Below are 18,708 nucleotides of genomic sequence, written 5' to 3' on the forward strand. Positions count from 1 at the left end.
GTGTAGCTCTGTGTGCTTCCTGCTGTTCTTCCAGGCTTGGGAGGACTTGGCAAGTAATCTGCTAGAGAAAGAGTGTTCCCCAAGATCTGTGCACTGGAGATCCCTAGAAGAATAATTTGGTTGGTTCTTCTGAAGAAAAGACAAAATAATAACCCCTCCTTTTTTTTTTTTTTCTTTAGTGTTAAAGTAAAAACAGAATCTCAAGACCCTTCTTCTTCGTGGAGGTCACTTATTCCAGTCATTAAAGTCAATGTGAGCACGGTAAGCGACAAGGTCCTTAAAAGTTAAGCTTGCCATTCATTTTTCTTATCCATTCTCTTTGAGGCTTTTGTTCTCCTTCGTGCTTTAATAAAGTTTTAAAATTACACCACCAGCACTCCCTTGACAGAGTCACAAATCCTGCTGGTGCTGGTGGAAATGTGGTAATGTTCTCAGTATTTTGGGAAATACCGGTGTCTTAGACTTGTAAGGATTTCAAGAATATCACCAAGTAATTAAGTTAAGTAATGAATGTTGTTGTAAAAAGTGTGGGGTGTTGGGCTTTTCAGAGGTGTTTGGAGTTGGTTTTTTCTTCTCTTTTCTTCCTGTATGTTTTGATAGAGATACTTAGAGAGAATACTAAGAGTTTAATGTACGAGGTAGTACTTTTAGATAATGCACAGATTATGGTCAGGATTTTTGTCCATGGTCTTTATTTGCATATATCTGATTAAACTTCATTATTATGGGTAAATAGATACATATAATATAAAAGAGGAGTGCATAATGAGAAATTGGGTTTGCTTTTTGCTGTAGGGTCGCTTGGCATTTGGGAATCACTATCAGCCACAAACACTTTGCATTAACTTTGATGATGCCTTTCTGACATACACCACAAAACCACCTTCGAGCCACCTCGATCAGTTTATGCACATTGTGAAAGGGAAACTGGAAAATGTTAGAGTCATGCTGGTTCCAAGTCCAAGATATGTTGGTCTGCAAAACGATGAGTAAGTTTGGGGTGTTTTTATATCCGTGTTATTTTATTGTTTATTTTAGTAAAAATAAGACAATGTTGGTTGTCTTTCTGTATTTTACTTAGTGTGTTTAGACAGTTGCATTTTTACCACTCTGAAGGTTTTAAATTTTGGATCTTTGAAACAATTTTATGTGTGGAGAAAAGTACTGTTTTTCTGTCTCTATCTAAGTTTTTATTTGTGTGTGTGTGTGTGTTCTGCTCTGTGATTAAACATAGAATCATGGAATAGTTTGGGCTGGGAAGGATCTTTAAAGGTAATCTAGTTCAACTCCTCTGCAATAAGTAGGGACATCTCCAACTAGATCAGGTTACTTAGAGCCCTCTCCAGCCTGGCCTTGGATGTTTCCAGGGTTGAGGCATCCCACATTCAACTTGTATTTTCCTTCTTTCAGGTGTTACAGCTGGTCACAGGCTTTACCAGTGGTAAATATTCCAGTTGTGGGTTAAATGCAAGGTTTAAGGTCTTGACTTCCGTAAAGCTGATTCACATATGGTTTGGAAAATATTTTAAAAAAAAATGGGCAAAAGCTGCATAGTACTTGGTGGAGTGGAAATCACGTTATCTGTTGCAGGCAGATGGCTGATCCTTTTACCTCTGTGTATTCTGCATAAGTGGGGTTATGCAGCTTTAACAAGCTGAAGTAAGTCAAACACAAGCAAGAGGGCTTGCACGAAGTAATAAAATAAACTGTACATCATTTGACTGTACCTTAATTGGCTTTTTATCAGCCAAATACTGCTGTCTGTAATATGCCTCTATGTATTTTCCAAAGGGCATTTTGTGGATGTGCACAGAATCTTGCTCTTCCAACATGACGACAAAGGAAATTTCTCCAACTAATATTGAAAACAAACAAGATTAAAACAAAATAGGATTAAGATACTCAAACTATTAGCTTTTTCTCCTGCTTCCTCTAAGTATTTTCTTTTTGTGCTCTTACCATCCCTGCAGCTCCTGATGGCTGAAGGATGCACAAAATGTGCTCTAATTTACTGGGTGGATTCAACAAATTACCCCGTTCACTGGAAATGAGAGTGTTTAACTCTTTAGACCCTGCCCTCTTATGCTTCTTTGGCTTAAAATTTAAGCTGGGTGTTTTAAATTTCAGAATTTCCTGCAGGCAATGCAGGTGTGACAAACAGCTGAGTGACTTGGTGAAGTTTGTAAGAGACTGCCTAATCAATACAAACATCAAAACCTCACCTTGAAAACTGTCCTGTTGTCTTACAAACGCCCGCCTCAGCATCTCCATCGCCCTTTGCAAATAAATCCTCCAAAATCCAAGGAAAAAAAAAAAAAACAAACTGTGCTAGGAAAAGCAGGTCAAAGCAGAGCAAGTTTGGAGAGCAGCAACTAAGCCAGCAGGCTTGAAGTGGAAGTTCAGGATAGACATTAGGAAATACTTGAAAATGATGATGTAATGTCATTATCGTTCGTTGCCATTATCTAATTGCTGTTAAAGTATTTAGTCTTTCACTCGCAAAGTAAAATTGATTTCAGGGTTCCTGCTCTGTTGCTTTTGAAGAACTTCTGGCAGTGCATGGTCTCTGCACCTGCTGCCTTCTGTGTGTTTTCCAAGCTGTCCTGCCCTTGAAACGAGCTGCGGGGTAATGGGCAATGTGCTTCTAACAGGTCTCGCTCTTACACCGTGTGTTTCTGTCGTTGGAATTGGCTTTTTTTTTGTTAAGGAGTGACAGCTTATGAAAATGGCTGAAAAGCTGCAAAACCATGTTTTGCAGTAAAACCAGAATTTTCACATTACAATAGTATTACTACTATAGAATATATTAATATGTGGTAGCACTATAAGAAAGGGATTGTAATATATCGATATAATAGTGTTAGGAGAAGTGTTTTGTCTATCAGTTTTATCACATCCTTTTATATTGAGGGAAGTGTTATTGAGGCAGAACAGCTTTTTTTCTCTTTTTTTTTTTTTTTATTAACTAATGGTCTAATTACTGAATGTCTTGTCCCTTTGGTTTAGGGTGCTATTTTAGTAAGAAAACAATTAGCAGGTGAAAGAACAATATAGGACAAGGAGAAAGGAACTCTTGACAGAAAGAAACAATGAAAGTAAAACTTTGATAGTTACTTGTGGTTTATAATATCTGAGCAATGTCTTTGTGGAGAGGAACATGGTATTCTCATGCTTAAAATAACTAAACTTTAAGTTATTTGATGTAATAATTATAATAATAATAATAGCAACATAATGAACAAGTATTTTTTTTGGCAAATCATTATGCAAATCCATTATGCTTAATATGTTGCATTTCAAATTACTTGAATTCATAAAGCTTAATCTGAGCACATGGATTTTTAACCTTCATCTTTGCACTCTTTATTACAGACCACCAAGGCTGATGGGTGAAGGTTTTGTTGTGATGCAATCCAATGATGTTGACATCTATTACTATATGGATGAACCAGGTACCTTCTGTTAAATACAAACATAACATTTTAAGGTTATTTTTGAAGGCTGCTGGACTTGCTAGACAATTTCTTTTTTTGACTTCTTGAATTTTTATGATTAATTGTGGGTCTACTATAGTTAAGTCTTCCTTTTCATTTACTTGCATTGTCTGTAGAAATTATTTTAACCGAATCTTTCTTTCAAGGTTTGTAAGTAGGATTTGGAACTAAATGTGCATGTATTGGTAAAAAGCATCCTTAAAAACTGCTGTGTGTATCACTGCCTCTGGTGAGCTGTGTTTAAGACAATCCCAAGGATTTTTGGTCATATTTCTTAGCTTTCCACTGGGACTCTGCACTGAATTATGTCTTTATATTTACACACTATGGTGATCTCAAATAAAACTGACATCAGGACACTTCAATTGTCTTGTGCTTAGCAAACATTTTTCATGCTAATTTGAAGCAGCTTCCTTTAATAATCTGTTTATTATATTATGTGATATAGGTCTTGTACCAGAGGAGACAGAGGAAAGTAATGATGGAGAAGCCAGCAACGAAGACAGCAAATTACAGGATCTGCCACCCTGTTGGGGTTTGGACATTGTGTGTGGAAAAGGAACAGACTTCAACTACGGTCCTTGGGCTGATAGGCAGAGGTATTACCATGATTTACAGCTTTAGTTTTCATCTTTGATATCTAATATTGGTGAGAAAACATTAATTTCCATCGGGAGATTGCTGACTTCTAATTTGTGTGGGTTAGAGTAGACTGGACAGCCTGAAAGAGGAGTCCTGCCCCAGTGGTTTAAGATTAGAAAATTCCTTGCTGTTTATCTTGTTAGCCTTCCTAAATCCGCTCTGTGAATTTTTATTATTAAATTAATAAATTATGGTCCCCTTTTTTGTGAGCAAAGTAGTTTTATTATTTATCAAGTTTTACATAGTAAGGGTTTAACTTTTTAATTGGTGATCTTTAGATTTATCAAGCTCTATGGGTGAGAATACACTACATATTGGTGAGGAAATTGTAGAGAAGTAGAAATCTGGCTATGGAAATAATGAGGGGGGAATAATTCATCCCTGCTTAGGATAATCAATTCCTCGATGTGATCCGCAAAGTATTTATTATCTAGTTATTTTAGTGACAAAATATTAGGCCAGAGCTCTACTTCTCTCTTTTGCACATGAGTATTTGTGGTGAGGACAATGGGACTGTTGAGAGAATAAAGGACTATTAAGTAAAAGTGACATCATCAGTGCTTTCTCTCTTTTCCCCTATTAATTACAGGCTGATACTTCTCCTTGGCCTTCACTAACTCTCCTGTGAAACTACTATGATTAACTGTCCCTTAGGAGTGTGAGGATGGCAGACCAAAGAGTAGTCATTTTACATATATATATAAAAATAATCCTAGACGATTTAAGAGAAAATGTCAATTTCTAGAATTTTTTACTAGCAACATGAGGGCAGTGAATCATTAATGGTACTTTAAAGAAGGCCTGCCCTATAAGAGTAGGCTTTTTATAATCTTACCTGGCTTGGCAGAAGGCAGTTTGGTGCCTGTGCAGTGCATGTAGAGTTCAGAGATCCATACTGGGAATTTTTGCATCGTGCCACGGATAGAACATGGAGTTTTGGAAACTTTGAAGCTGCTACAATGGTCAGGTGCTTGGTGCAGGAAACAATTAACCCCCTCTAAAGGCTTATTTCAATTCTCTTGAGACCTATGTAAGCTCTGCTGTCTGTGCTTCATTGCTGTGCCTTTCCTGTCATGTAGTTGCATGTTCCTCTATAAATCTGTAGAAATTTGATTTTCATTCTGAGGTCCTAAAGTTTGTATTTTGTTTATTTCTGGGCATTACATCAATTATTCACAAACTGAAGCAAAATAGATTACTTCCTACTATGTTTTTGTAGCAGATTTGTAAACTGAGGATTAGAAATAAGAAGAAAAAAAATACCTTGTTTGCCTTCTGAATTACAATATTTCTGTTCTAATCCATTTATGGCTTTTGTCCAAAAGTAACTTCTTGTCATTGAAACTTCTGGAAATTTCAGTCATGAATTGGAAGGCTCCCATGATGAAGATTTTAAACAAACATTCTTTCTTATCTCACCCGTTGGTTGTCTAAAAATTCAGCTAAAAGGAAAATAATTAAATGCACCAAACAGATGCATAAATATACATATGTTTTCTTCAGTGAATGAAAGACAACTTTTTTTTTTTTCTTTTCTTCTTCCCCACTAGGGATTGCTTGTGGAAGTTTTTCTTCCCACCAGACTACCAAGTTATGAAAGTCTCAGAAATTGCTCAGCCTGGGAAGCCACGACAGATCCTTGCTTTTGAACTGCGGATGAATATTATTGCAGATGCCACCATTGATTTGCTTTTTACCAAAAACAGGGTAAATAATGAAACCTTGTCAAGAAATTAACTTGTCTTCTGTGGTTCCACTCTGCTTTTTGGTTGTGCACAGTTTTACTTGTCTCAGGTGTTTATTGCAGGTTTTAAAAGCTCAGTAATTATGAGTAAAGCATTCAAAGAGTAGTATTTTCTGAGAGGCATTAATTTGTTGGCTTATTTAAAGTTTCTTTTAAGCCTTCAAGTTACATCTTAAACCATGCTGGCTCCTACAGTCTTGGGAATTCATGATCTGGACATTTCCTGGGCAGTCTTAAGCTATGATGAAGCTCATCATGACGAAAAGATAATAACTTCTGATATTGAATTTATATCTAATAGTACTGGAGAGGTGATGTTGGGGGAGACAAAACATGTATGTGTAGGGATTTGGATTTTTCTTTCCCCTGTTGCCACTCTTATAAATGGGATATAGCATAACTTCACTGTATGCCTGTTTTGTTCTTTTTTGGGGGACTGAACGGGTTAGAAATGTGATGTTAGAAATACATATTCATCTGCCCTCACATACCTTGGATCAGAGTATCTTATGCTGTTTGTAATAGTGGGCCTCAGCATTTGTTAAGCCTAAAAATGGTGTTATTTGGTATCGATGCACACAGGTAGTTCATCAGGAATTTTTCTAAAAGCAGGAAAGACTTGAATAATCAGGTGCCTTAATCCAGGTGTAGGTAATGAGAACCAGAGGTAGGAAAGTACACTGGTTGATGCAACAAACCTAGAAATAATGTTTGGATCGTTTTCCTTTCTTGCAATGCAGGAAACTAATGCTGTACATGTAAATGTTGGTGCAGGATCATATTTGGAAATAAATATTCCCATGACAGTAGGTGAAAATGGTGAGTTAAGGCTAAGCCTGATTTTTTTTCCTAATCTTTTTTTCCTGAGCAGTTATCTTAATTCCTGTGTGTGTGAATGTCTCGTAGTGTTCTTCCTTTGTGACTTGGAGATGTATATTCTTATGCAAAGGAACAAAAATACTGCCTTGCCCAGTTCACTGCAAGACATTAAGGTGTGAATCCATCAGGATACCTCTTGTTTGTTAGTGGCCTGCTGAAATCTCTGGTGAAGGATGTTTAAATATTGGTGTAACTCTTGTGTCTGAGTGATTATTTGATAACTTTTGTTTGCCAGGCTATTCACCCACAATTAAAGGGCAGCTTCTGCACGTTGATGCCACGAGCAGTATGCAGTACAGGACTCTCCTGGAAGCAGAAATGCTGGCTGTAAGTTTGCATTAATAAACATAGAGCTTCAGTCTCTAGAGGATTTTTAATGAAGAATATATTTATTTTTCTATGGAGCAGTCTTTAGGTTCTTAAACAGTAGAGAAAAATGCCTTTTGAATGTATTTTGCAAGACTAATATATGAATTTATATATACACACATAACTATGCATGCATGTAACTCCAGTGACTTACATAATTTATATACCAAGTTAGTGTTTTTCATTTACAGATCTTGCCTCATTTGCTGTGTAGCCACATGTTCATACAGGCTTTGCCTTAATAAATGATTACACTCACTAGCTCTGCTATAGAATGTGTGCACATAAATACTTTAAAAGTACTTAAATGTGCCTGAACTACTTGAGACAGGTCTAATACTGTATTATTCTTTTGTTTACCTAATATTTCACTTCTACAATACTATCATTCTGTAGATTACCCTTCTTATTGTTTTTTAAATGACCTTATTAGGGTCATATTTTTTAATGTTTGAATTTGAGAGTTGTATCAGTGGTTGAAAAATACTGTATTCTGAGGGATTTTCTTTGGTGTATTGATGAAAACTTTTGTTTATAAATTGCTTGGTACATCTACTACAGCAGATTCGTGATATACCATTCCAAATAAATTAATATACTAACACTTGACCTTCAAATGCAGAAAGAGAGATTAAATTATTAAGGAACTGGAGAGGCCTTCTGTTCATCCCAGCAGGAGAACAATTTTAATTATTCAGCAGGGTACATATGTGAAAACTGCTGAGCTACAGGGTCAAGCATTGTCATCTCTTGAGGTAATTCTGGTGCTTTAATATCTTGTTCACAGTTCCATATCAATGCCAGCTATCCCCGGATATGGAACATGCCCCAGACGTGGCAATGTGAGCTTGAGGTTTATAAAGCAACCTATCATTTCATCTTTGCTCAGAAAAGCTTCTTTACAGGTAACCTCTTTACTAAATAAGTTACATATCAAATTAAATATTCTTTCTTTGGGATTTCTTGTCAAATTTTGCTGAGTTGTGCAAGGTCAGGTTGTCTGGTTTCTCATATTTAGGACAACAAATTGTTTCTGAGAACAAAGTTCCTGATGCTTCTGTGTGTCTAAGTTCATGATATTCTTACTTTTCAGTAGAGATACACATAATTTAATTTTCTGATATCTGAACTAAATTTGATCTGCATTTATGTTAAATGATCTTAAATTTATTTCTTATCAGATCTCTTATCACAGTTATTGATTTGTTTAATGTTGTTTGCTGATGTGTTCAGGGCAATCATGAACTTCTACAACACTAAAATCTTAAAAGAAGAAATCTCTCATTTGATTGCTACTAACTTGCCTTTTATTACTTTGTGTGGGTTTAGATTTGATCCAAGACTGGTCCAGTGATAGTGCACCTGATATTTTTTCATTTGTTCCATATATGTGGAACTTCAAAGTCATGTTTCATCAATTTGAAATGATTTGGGCAGCAAATCAACACAATTGGATTGACTGTTCCACCAAACAACAAGAGAATGGTGAGATCATTTTTTTATTTGGAAGAAGTAGTACATACTGCAAAATTATTACAAACTAGACAGTGTATATTTATATATATATAGAGAGAGAGTAATAGAATTCAAATATTTCAGCATTTCAGTAGTTTACACTGTGCTCAAATCTTATAATTTCAACATAGAAAGAAGATGATGGATTAAAAATCATTAAATTGTGTTCTAGTTAAAAGTGAGCTCAACACTTCGTCAGAAACCGGAGGAACTTTCAATGTGTGTTTTCTTGTCCAAAAACTGATGTCTGAAGCAATAAAGAAAAGCATCAGATACTACAGATATTTCTATTGTTTGCCTGCAATTTCATAGTGCTAAGTACAGTGTCTTTCTAGAAAGGACAAGCTGTGGGGAGTAAATAGTTTGAGAATAATTTATAGCAGTAATTTATTATTGTAAATACACTGTAGTTAAAATGGCAATTTCCTCTGAGTTCTTTAATATATTTTCATTATTTTTACCTGTGTGTTTGATAACTTGTGTAAGAACAAAATAGGCAGTAATTTTGACAGATTTTTTTGTTGTTTGTTTTTCCTCTTCTCTCCCAGTTTATCTGGCAGCTTGTGGAGAAACACTGAACATTGTTTTTAGTCTGCCTTTCACTGATTTTGTTCCAACCACATGCAATACTAGATTCTCTTTAAGGGTAAGTTCTTTTGTCTTCTAAATATGAGATAGCTTCTTGAATCAGGACATTTTCAATTATCTCTTTCCTGAAAGAAAAATACTCTTATTTCACTTCATTTAAGTTCATAGAATTTTTCTTTGAGTAACACAGAGGCAAATGGTTTCAGTTTGCTTGTATGAAGCATTTAATCATGGACTGTTTTTATTTATATATATATAAAAATAAAAATCTTTCTTAAAATATGTACAAGCACGTGCTTCACACATACATATATACACACATTTAATATGTGTATTTATTACATATACTTAGGCTGTTAGTCAGTGTGTGTATTTTATCACTTGAAATTCTACTTCCTTTCATTTATGAAATGTGAAAATCTAATGTATGTTCAATGATAGAATCAAATACTGGAACAGGTACCCCCAAACTGTTTTGCAGAGCCATGTTCCAGATTTTTAAGAGGTTCTGTAGAATAGATAATGATGATAAAGTGTTTTTAACAGACACAGATAATTCTTTGAAAGACTGTACTTCTTGTCTTCCCTGAAATAGAAGCTATCTGCTGCTACTAAAAATAAAAAACTAGTTGATGGGGATGTTGATAATTTTATATAATTTTACAGCAAAGAAAGCATTGATTTATGGTTTTTTTCTTTTTAAAGTGTGATTTAGTTGAGATGTAGGGTAGCCTTGGGCCTGCTACATGACTTTATCATATGGTTTGAACAACAAAAGAACAGGAATCACTGAAAGCTGTGCCCCTGTGTTTTACAGATTGTTTGGTGTGTTTTTATGTGCAAGTTACTGGAGTTTTAAGTGTTCAGAACTACAGAGCTCTTAAGTTTGTAGTAGAAATTGGTGGGAAAACAAAGATTTCTTGTCTAACTCTGCCTGTAAAGTGGAGATGATGACACATACATATGCAAATAGCCTGAGCACTGTGCATAAAGTGAATGAAAGTGAACTTCTCTGTTCCTAATGTTTGATTTTAGGGAGAAGATGTTGATCTTCATTTGTACCTACCAGATTGTCATCCTAGTAAATACTCCCTCTTTATGCTGGTGAAAGACTGTCAGCCTAATAAAATAAATCCTGAGTCTTGTATGTCCTCAGAGTGTCAAAGTGGTCAGAAAACAGGCAAACCCAAATGGAGGAACATTACTCAAGAAGAGTGAGTTTTTGTTTGGATTTATGTTTATATTGGCTCATCATATTTGCTTCTTTCATCTGTGTTTAAAGCAACTTCATAAGTTCATGAAAGATATTTAATGGAAGTATTGGACTTCAAATAAAAGCGCGGTGTCTCTTTTTGAAAGGGCTGGATGGGTTGAATGCTGGACAGTCCCCAGTGTGATGTTTACAATTGACTACTCATGGCACCCAATTTATCCTCAGAAGGCAGATGAGCAGCTGAAGCAATCCTGTAAGTGTCACTACCTTTTTCTTGTTAACATGTTTCGTTTTGGAAGCTGCTGTGAGCTTGGATCACATTGGCAGGAATGAATTTGGAACTCCACTGCTGTTGTATGTCTCGTGGGACTGTGCTGATCTTTAGAATGCACCAGGTTTGATTTAAAAACTGACAGCATTTCATGCTGCCAAATTTCAGACTGTGTCCCAGTTCCTTGTGGAAAAAAGAGGATACTGTCTGCAGTTCCTTTCTCCTTGTCCTTAACAAAGTGGATCTCTTAAATGGGTTGTTGCTCAAGACAAAATACCACTTGGTATATTAAATATTGGTATATTCAATAGGAAGTATGATGTTTTTGGCAATATCACGTTTCTTAGCTTTTCTAAGCTTTTTTCCCCTTCAGATATAGTCATGTTGTCTTAGGATTTAAATGTTTGAACACATTATATATGATATATAATCACTTTGTCTTCCACTTATGGATATGAAACTGAGATTTCACTGTAGCCCTGTTGAAGTGAAGAACCAAGGCCACCAGATATGAGTGTTAAACTGGTCAGTCTAATACTAATATCGAAGAGTTTTCTAAATTTAACTGTCTAAATATTTCTAAATAACAAATATCCTCTGAGCACGTGCTTGCAAAAAAAGTTATAAAACATTAAACACAGATACAAGTAAGTTAATTTAAATGCAGAGGGAGGTATGCAGGAAGTTGTGGGGTGGCATAAAACTCTTTCAAGTTGAGACGGTAGAAGGAGAACTGATGAAGGAGAGGTATTAGAAGAATAATGAGGGCTAATTTGAATGGGGCTCAATCAGCAGGTGTTAGAAGACATGCTGGAGAGCATTTTTAGGTTTTGAGTTCCAACAATTCACATCTAAAAGAACTGAAATTTTAGAGGACGAAGCAGAAAAAGGTAAGATTGATTTTGCAGATGTTCATTCAGTGCTCTTGTGAGACTGCCAGCTCGTGTCAAGTGTGCATTCTTCACATTTTGAAAACATTTACTCAGAATGGTAGCAATTGAAACCTGCACTTGAAAATTGGTGCATACACAGGTAATTTTGCAGCTTCCTTCACTGAATAATCCAGCACAGTCCAGTTTCCTTCTAATCTGTGCTGCTCATAGAACGTGTTTGTTGTGGTAGCAACATCTGGTTCTCTTTTTTTTTTTTGAGTCAATTTTTTAATACAACTTTTGCACTTTTCATGTTTATTCCCTTTTGTTTACTCTGCAGTAGATGTGGGTTATGGGAAATCTTCTACGCTGCTGAAATAAAAGCATGTCTCTATTTAACTTCAAAAGCAAGATAAATAAATGGAATATTTTTTCAGAACTCGAGGGATTGTTTTTCTCTTGCATAATTAACATGGACTAAAATATTCTATATTTTCTTGTCTTCCCATAGTTACAAGAGATGAGAAACCAGTTCTGTAGCATAGACACGTTCACATAATTACACAATACAAGCTATATCCTTAATACACATTTATATTCACCGAATTTTGTCCAACAGAAGCCTGACTTGTGATCTAAATCTGTCTTCTGCTTTATTTTGCTCCAAAGTGTCAGAAATGGAAGAAACAATGTTGTCTGTGCTCAGGCCGTCGCAGAAAACAACCGACAGTGTGATTTCATCTCCCACAGCTTCCACCCGCCTGCCCCTCGACCCCTCCGAGCTGCCCCCGGATAAGCTCCACGTGGAACTGGAGCTCTCCCCAGATTCCCAGATAACCCTGTATGGACCCCTGCTCAAAGCCTTTCTGTCCATAAAGGTAGGCATGGGTGCACAGCTGTGAATGGCCACGTGTAGGAAAGGGAAGCGATGAGTTTGAAATGGAAAACTGGAATTCCGCAGAAGACGTGAGTTTGGAGGGAAACTTTCTGTAGGCACTAGTTTGGAATGACTTTGATAGGGGTGAATTCAATTGGCACAGGCTTATGAGAAAAATTCATATACATATATATATGTAGACCCACATCAGCATAATTTTCCTTTCAAGGCATAGTGTGCGCTCTGGACATGTGCCGAAAATTTCTTCTTGGAGTTTTGCAGCAGTAAAAGAAAACATAAAATCACAATTATAACTAGAGCTTACGTAAACAACCCTTTTTATGCAAAGTTATAGCAGAACCCATACTTTTAGTGCATCTTAAGTTCTGCAGAGTGCCCCAATTATCTGTTTGGTTTTGTTTTAATTAGATTCTGTGAAGTTTCTGGAGTTGGGATCATGGAGGGGAGTGGGGAAGGCCAGGAGAATAAACTTAATTTAAAAAGTTACTTCAATAAATAGCGAAGAAGAATGATTCATCCTTTCCTTGATGTAAATCTGTTATTCTTTACAATATGTTTGTGTTGCTTTTGCTGTGGCCTCTTCTGTTCCTGATTTTTTAGGGTGTCTAAAACAGTTGAATTTCTTCCCACCTCCCTCACCTTCCCTTGTGGTGACAAAAGCAGAGGCAGTTGAACACAACAGTTCTGTTTGAGTACCAGTGAAACACTTGGGCTTTGGTTGATTTTTGTGGTTGTTGGTTTGGGGTTTTCTGTGTGGTTTGGGGGTGTTTTTTTGGTGGGTTTTTGCTTGTTTGTTTTCCCTGGAGGTCTGTTTCAACCTATGCAAATCTGGGCTAAGGTAATGCTCTCCAGGCTGTTATTTTGAGTCAGAGGATGAGGAGTTTTCTGAGACAGGGGATTAGTGAAACAGTAATTTTCATGAATTTATATAAGCATTGCATGTAAGCAATGAATAGCAGTTTTTTAGGGTATAGGACTTGCAACTAAGCTCATTATTTTTTCATGTTGTTGATAAAATAAATAAGATTAAAAATAGGCCGGTGTGGCATCTTGGAAGGCTTGATTTCTCCTGATGCAGAGGAAAAGCCCCCATGTTTGAATTGTTTATTGAGCCCCTTTTTCTGGAGCCCATAATTCATGAGGTAGTTCTGTCTTTCCAAGCAAAGCAGCACTTCTTCAGTGCTCTTTGCCTCTGGAGGTAGATGTAAACAGTGCTACATTAGATCCTTGTTTCTATAATGATTTAATTTTTAGGTGCAGATTTCTCAGTTGAAATCTAGCTTTTCTCTTCTAAATCTCAAGGGAAATTTTAGATTAATACATTGTTTTAAAAATGTGCATTTATTGTTCTTTTTATAATTTTTATGGCTCTGTTTTGATCTTTTTGTCCAGCTGTGCTGGGAGAACCTCTTGAAGAATTTCTAAGAGGTTTTTTTTATGTTTGTTTTCCCGATTTGTGGTTGAAATGTTGTTTTCAGTTTGTTTTCATTATCTTTTCTAATACATGTGATAGAGATTCCTGTACATGCATCGTTCACTGTTAAACCTTGTTTGGGAAGTAGTTTTTTTGGTGTTGCACACCCTGTTTCTTACTAAGGACTTTCTGGATTTCTTACCACCCTTTGCTGGGTCTGCCTTATAGAAAAATACCCAAAGAAAATTCTTCTGTAGTTTTTTTTTTTTAAGGGCAAGGGCGTGACAAATTCTCAGAAATCTGAATCTAATGCATTTAATAAGTAAAATAGAAGAAGGTGTGTTTTGGGTTTTTTTTAATTTTTATTAGTGATAGATTTTCTCTTTCCCAGTAGTATTTGGCAAAATTACTTTGGTTTTAGATAATTGAGGAGGATTTGCTTACAAACAAGGTGGCTTTTAGACCCGAGTGAGAAGAGTTTATGATCTAATATTTTAGAAGCATGTTTAAGACTTCTAAGTTGGAAACAGAATTGGATGAGGGTGACTTCCTGCAGGATGTGTTTTGTGTTCTTACTCTGTTATCTGTCTTTAAAAGAACAAAATCTGTTTAAAAATGTCAATAATAATATTTGTATTACATTCATGTAAAATACCAGTACTGCAAAAACTACTGAACCCCTTGATTTCCTATGAAAGCACATGGCCTAAATTTGCTCATTTAAACTATCCAGTTTTCATAAAATTGAAGTATATATGTTTCTTTAGCTGTAGGTTGCTGCTATACCACTTATTTTAGGGAGGACTAACACACAGAAGAACATTGGATTTGTATTTCAATGCACTGTCAACATGTTTTTCATTTTCATTCATTCCTATATGTCATAATTCTTTTTCCTAGGAAAATTACTTCGGGGAAGATGACATGTACACTGATTTTGAGGAGGTTATTTCAAGCCCTGTTTTGTCCCTGTCAACATCCTCAAGCTCTGGCTGGACAGCTGTTGGAGTGGAAAATGATAAAAAAGAGAATGAAAGTTCAGTCAAACCAGTTCACCCTCTCACTTTACGCCCCTGGGATATCACTGTGCTTGTTAATTTGTACAAAGTGCATGGGCGATTACCAGTGGTAAGTGCTTTAAAATCCTAAAATAATTTGCTTTATTTAATTTATTTATTTTTTTTAGTTTCTTAATCTGGAGCTAAATTTAATTCCCTGGAATGTTTATTCACTGTGGTGCTTACCAAAGCATGTGTATACTCTCTGCTGAAACCGTGGCTAAGCTGATTTGAGACATCATTTGTTTTGCTTATCTGGGAGGCAGAACTGGATAATTTTTTATATGATTTTTACTCACTGAACTTAATTTGTGTGATATTTTCGATTGACCATTATGATTTCTCTGCTAATTAGCAAATCTGTCTTCTAATGGTGCACTCTGCTGTGTGCAGCTGTATTCTGAGAGGTCCCCAGGAATAAAAGATTGGATTTGCCCAAATAGTCTTGAATTGCTGTTTATGCAATTGTCGAAAGTTTCACAGGCTTCTTTTTGAGTATCCACTTGAAGGAAAATTATCGTGCTTCCTACTCAGAGATTTGCCACTAATCTCAAAATTTCAACTGTGTTGTGTATTTTCTGAAACAGGTGTGGTTATTTTTTATTTTAGCATTGCAGTCCAGATGGTCCAGAGTGCCCTACAGCTTTCTTGGAAAGGTTGTGTTTCGAGATGAAGAAAGGATTTAGGGAAACAATGCTTCAGCTTGTACTGTCTCCAGTGAATCTGTTTCTTAATGACAACTATCAGGTAGTCAGTAATCTGATTTTTACATGTATGTGTCTGTATTGTGGAAGTTTTGTTGATCTTAAAACTGAATTCCTTTTTGTTAGGAACTTTCCTGTTGGAAAATCCTGTTTTAAAATCTTTATTTCTGTCCAGTTTGCATTTTAGTGAAATGCACAAAAGACAAGATTGCATTTCCTTAATTGTGCTTAAAAACATTTTGGAGAAGGTTCTGTAGGAAATATTATTTTTAAGAATTTTTTTTTTTTTACAAGAATTGCCTTTAACTCCCTTGTCCTTGACAGAGACCTGCAGTGGATGAGGTTCTTCGGGAGGGTCACATCAGCCTGTCAGGGCTGCAGCTGAGGGCTCATGCCATGTTTTCAGCAGAAGGTCTGCCCCTTGGAAGTGATACTTTGGAATATGCATGGCTCATAGATGTCCAGGCTGGGAGCCTTACAGCCAAAGTTACAGCACCACAGGTACCACCTAAAAACTATTTAATTTGAAGTATTACCTTTCTTCTTTCTTCTAGAACTGGTATGGCATGGATTTTTGGAAAGCACGTGGTCTTAGCTGGATTTGGATGCATCTGTGCCTTAAGTAACCTTTATAGTTTGAAAATCTAATAATTTCTATAAATGGATAGGAGGTGCCAAATGAAGTATTGTCCAAGTCACGTTATAAAGTCGGAGACAGTGCTGCTGCTCACTGCATAAATTCTGCTGCTTGGTCCCATGGGAACACAGTTTGCTTTCCCAGTACTGGATCTTATTAGTTCAGTCTTAGCAGTAACTCCTTTTAGTTGTGCCATTTATTTTTCCAGATAGATGAATGGCTCCAAGTGATGATGGATGATAGATGAATGTATCCAGGCAGATCACTGATTTATTTCTGCTGTGATCTGCCAGTTCTTTAAAGAAGTTTGCTTTGAGGCATGAGAAAAGTACATAAATTCTATTTACTAATTACTGCTTACTTTGTTTATTTTTAATTTTTTTAAGGCACTTCTACATCCTCTTGTTCCTGTAAAAATGGGCATTGTTTTCTAGGATTGAACATGTCTCATCATGAGACTTCTGAAGCAAATAAAATCAAAATAAGGCACATAAACAGGAAACAGTTTCAGTAAATCTAAAGAACAGACTCCAGATACAATTTCATGCTATATGTACAGACATTAGTAGTGATATTTCCCAAAACGCTGCCACTGATTTAAATAATCTGTAGTTTTTTTACTGCACTGCTTTGTGATTTGAAATTAAACATAGATGATTCAAAGTGCTCTAAGGTTAAAGAACATTTCTAAATGCTTAATGGAACCTAAGGATTTTCTTTCCTTATAAAGCCATTCTCAATTGCATGCAGCATCTAGGGTTTTTATTTATTTTTAGTTGTCAGCACTGCTATGGAGCAGAACTTGAATTTGCTGTTTCAGGGTCATTGGCTTTTTTCCTCTCATAGTGTGATGTATTGTAAGAACTTGTGAAGGGACAACACTAAAGGGAGGAGGAGAGGTTTTGGGCAGGACAGTCACAGCTGTATTAAATTCCATTTAAATTACTGCTGATTTTAAGTGCCCTTTCCTTTGGCTAGCCAAAGAAAACCCATTTCCCTCTCACAACAGAGGCAGACAGTCATGAATCATTTCCTTTATGAGCGAGCTAACTCTATAAAAGACTTAAATCAACAATAGGCTAATTAGTAGGTCTAGCAAGAATCAGCTGTGCTCTGTTGAGCCACTTTACATTTGGAAAGCACTCCTCTGCTTTCCAAATGTAACTTGCTTACACATAAGCAAGTTTGACATTTAAATTATGAATGGTAGTAAAGTACTTTGAGGTATTCTTTGTGGTAAAGTGTGGAGACCTCTGTCTTTACAGAGAATTTCTCAGTTTGTAACAGGAAAAGCTGTTGCCTTTTATTAGGAAATAATTTAGGAAATTGTTTCATGTCACAATGTTTTCCGTGAAAACATTTGCGTGTTATGGTGCACACAGGAATAAAAATCAGGAAACAGCCTTTGTGTAAACAGACAGAATGGTATGGTGGGCTCTTTGTTTTTACCCCTGCCCACCTCCCAGCCTTTGGTGTTGTTCTTTCAGCTCTCCATCGAACACCAAAAGTTCAGTTTGCATAGGTGCTGTTAGACAATGTGCTGTTGTTGTTTGCTTGCAGCTGGCATGTCTTCTGGAGTGGGGGCAGACCTTTGTATTCCATGTGGTGTGCCGGGAGTTCGAACTGGAACGGCCCAAATCCGTAGTAATTTGCCAGCACGGGATTGATCGTCGGTTCTGTGACTCAAAGGTACCCTTTCATCCCTCTTAATTGCTCACCATATGTGCACAGGTTCTTTGGAACAGTTCAGAAATGGAGCCTTAACATTGTCAGGACACGTGGAGTATGTAGTCAGATTGAATGTTTCCTTTGATAAATGAGAATTATGTTTTAAAAGAAAAATGATTCTCTTTGGATTTTCCCGTGGATACACACAGTGGAAGCCAGGAGAGCCAGCTGGGTCCACTGACATTGCTGGACAGAAGAATTAAACATGCACAAGGGAAAATGAACCTCAGCCAGAAACACCCCACATACCCATGTTGATACTGTAGAATAAATAACTCCTTGTTGCTCTAGTATTAGACCTCTGTTAAACAGAACATAAATGAAAGGATTGGCACAAATTAAACTAGATGCTTAAATGTATTTTCCTTTTTTTTTTTTTCCTTTTTTCCAGATGAATTGTGTGCCTGGGCCATGCCCAACATCTGATGACTTAAAGTACACGATGACACGCTTGGCCATGGATGGAGCAGATCTGTACGTGGTAGAACATGGCTGTGCCACCAATATAAAGGTAAAAATATTTCTCTTAACAGCAATTGAAGTGCTTCTTTGTCAATAGAGTTCTTTGCATTTTTTGATAGAATAGGTACCTGAATTAATTGCTTGCTTACATGCAGTGGACTAAGCAGAATTTCTGAAATTTGAAGTGATGAAAGGTTGGCTTGGACTGGGCCAGGAGTAG

At 36.4% G+C, this 18,708-nt stretch overlaps 1 protein-coding gene across 11 annotated transcripts in view; it reads left to right on the plus strand.

Moving 5' to 3' along the window:
- BLTP1 (bridge-like lipid transfer protein family member 1) overlaps positions 1-18,708 on the plus strand; it is a 91,075-nt gene that overhangs the window by 16,320 nt on the left and 56,047 nt on the right. For all 11 annotated transcript variants that reach the window (XM_051804933.1, XM_051804934.1, XM_051804938.1 and 8 more), the window contains exons 7-24: positions 180-261; positions 796-989; positions 3,373-3,452; positions 3,943-4,093; positions 5,687-5,843; positions 6,621-6,699; positions 6,995-7,086; positions 7,916-8,033; positions 8,458-8,613; positions 9,192-9,289; positions 10,267-10,445; positions 10,591-10,697; positions 12,257-12,465; positions 14,800-15,027; positions 15,567-15,704; positions 15,986-16,162; positions 17,859-17,987; positions 18,418-18,537. In XM_051804933.1, the coding sequence (XP_051660893.1) occupies positions 180-261; positions 796-989; positions 3,373-3,452; positions 3,943-4,093; positions 5,687-5,843; positions 6,621-6,699; positions 6,995-7,086; positions 7,916-8,033; positions 8,458-8,613; positions 9,192-9,289; positions 10,267-10,445; positions 10,591-10,697; positions 12,257-12,465; positions 14,800-15,027; positions 15,567-15,704; positions 15,986-16,162; positions 17,859-17,987; positions 18,418-18,537 (2,494 nt within the window). The remainder of the gene's footprint in view (positions 1-179; positions 262-795; positions 990-3,372; positions 3,453-3,942; positions 4,094-5,686; positions 5,844-6,620; positions 6,700-6,994; positions 7,087-7,915; positions 8,034-8,457; positions 8,614-9,191; positions 9,290-10,266; positions 10,446-10,590; positions 10,698-12,256; positions 12,466-14,799; positions 15,028-15,566; positions 15,705-15,985; positions 16,163-17,858; positions 17,988-18,417; positions 18,538-18,708) is intronic.

Source organism: Manacus candei, unplaced genomic scaffold (assembly GCF_025592945.1).
Source record: "Manacus candei isolate 608988 ecotype Guabito, Panama unplaced genomic scaffold, ASM2559294v1 h1tg000062l, whole genome shotgun sequence".
NCBI classification, from domain to species: Eukaryota; Metazoa; Chordata; class Aves; order Passeriformes; family Pipridae; genus Manacus; species Manacus candei.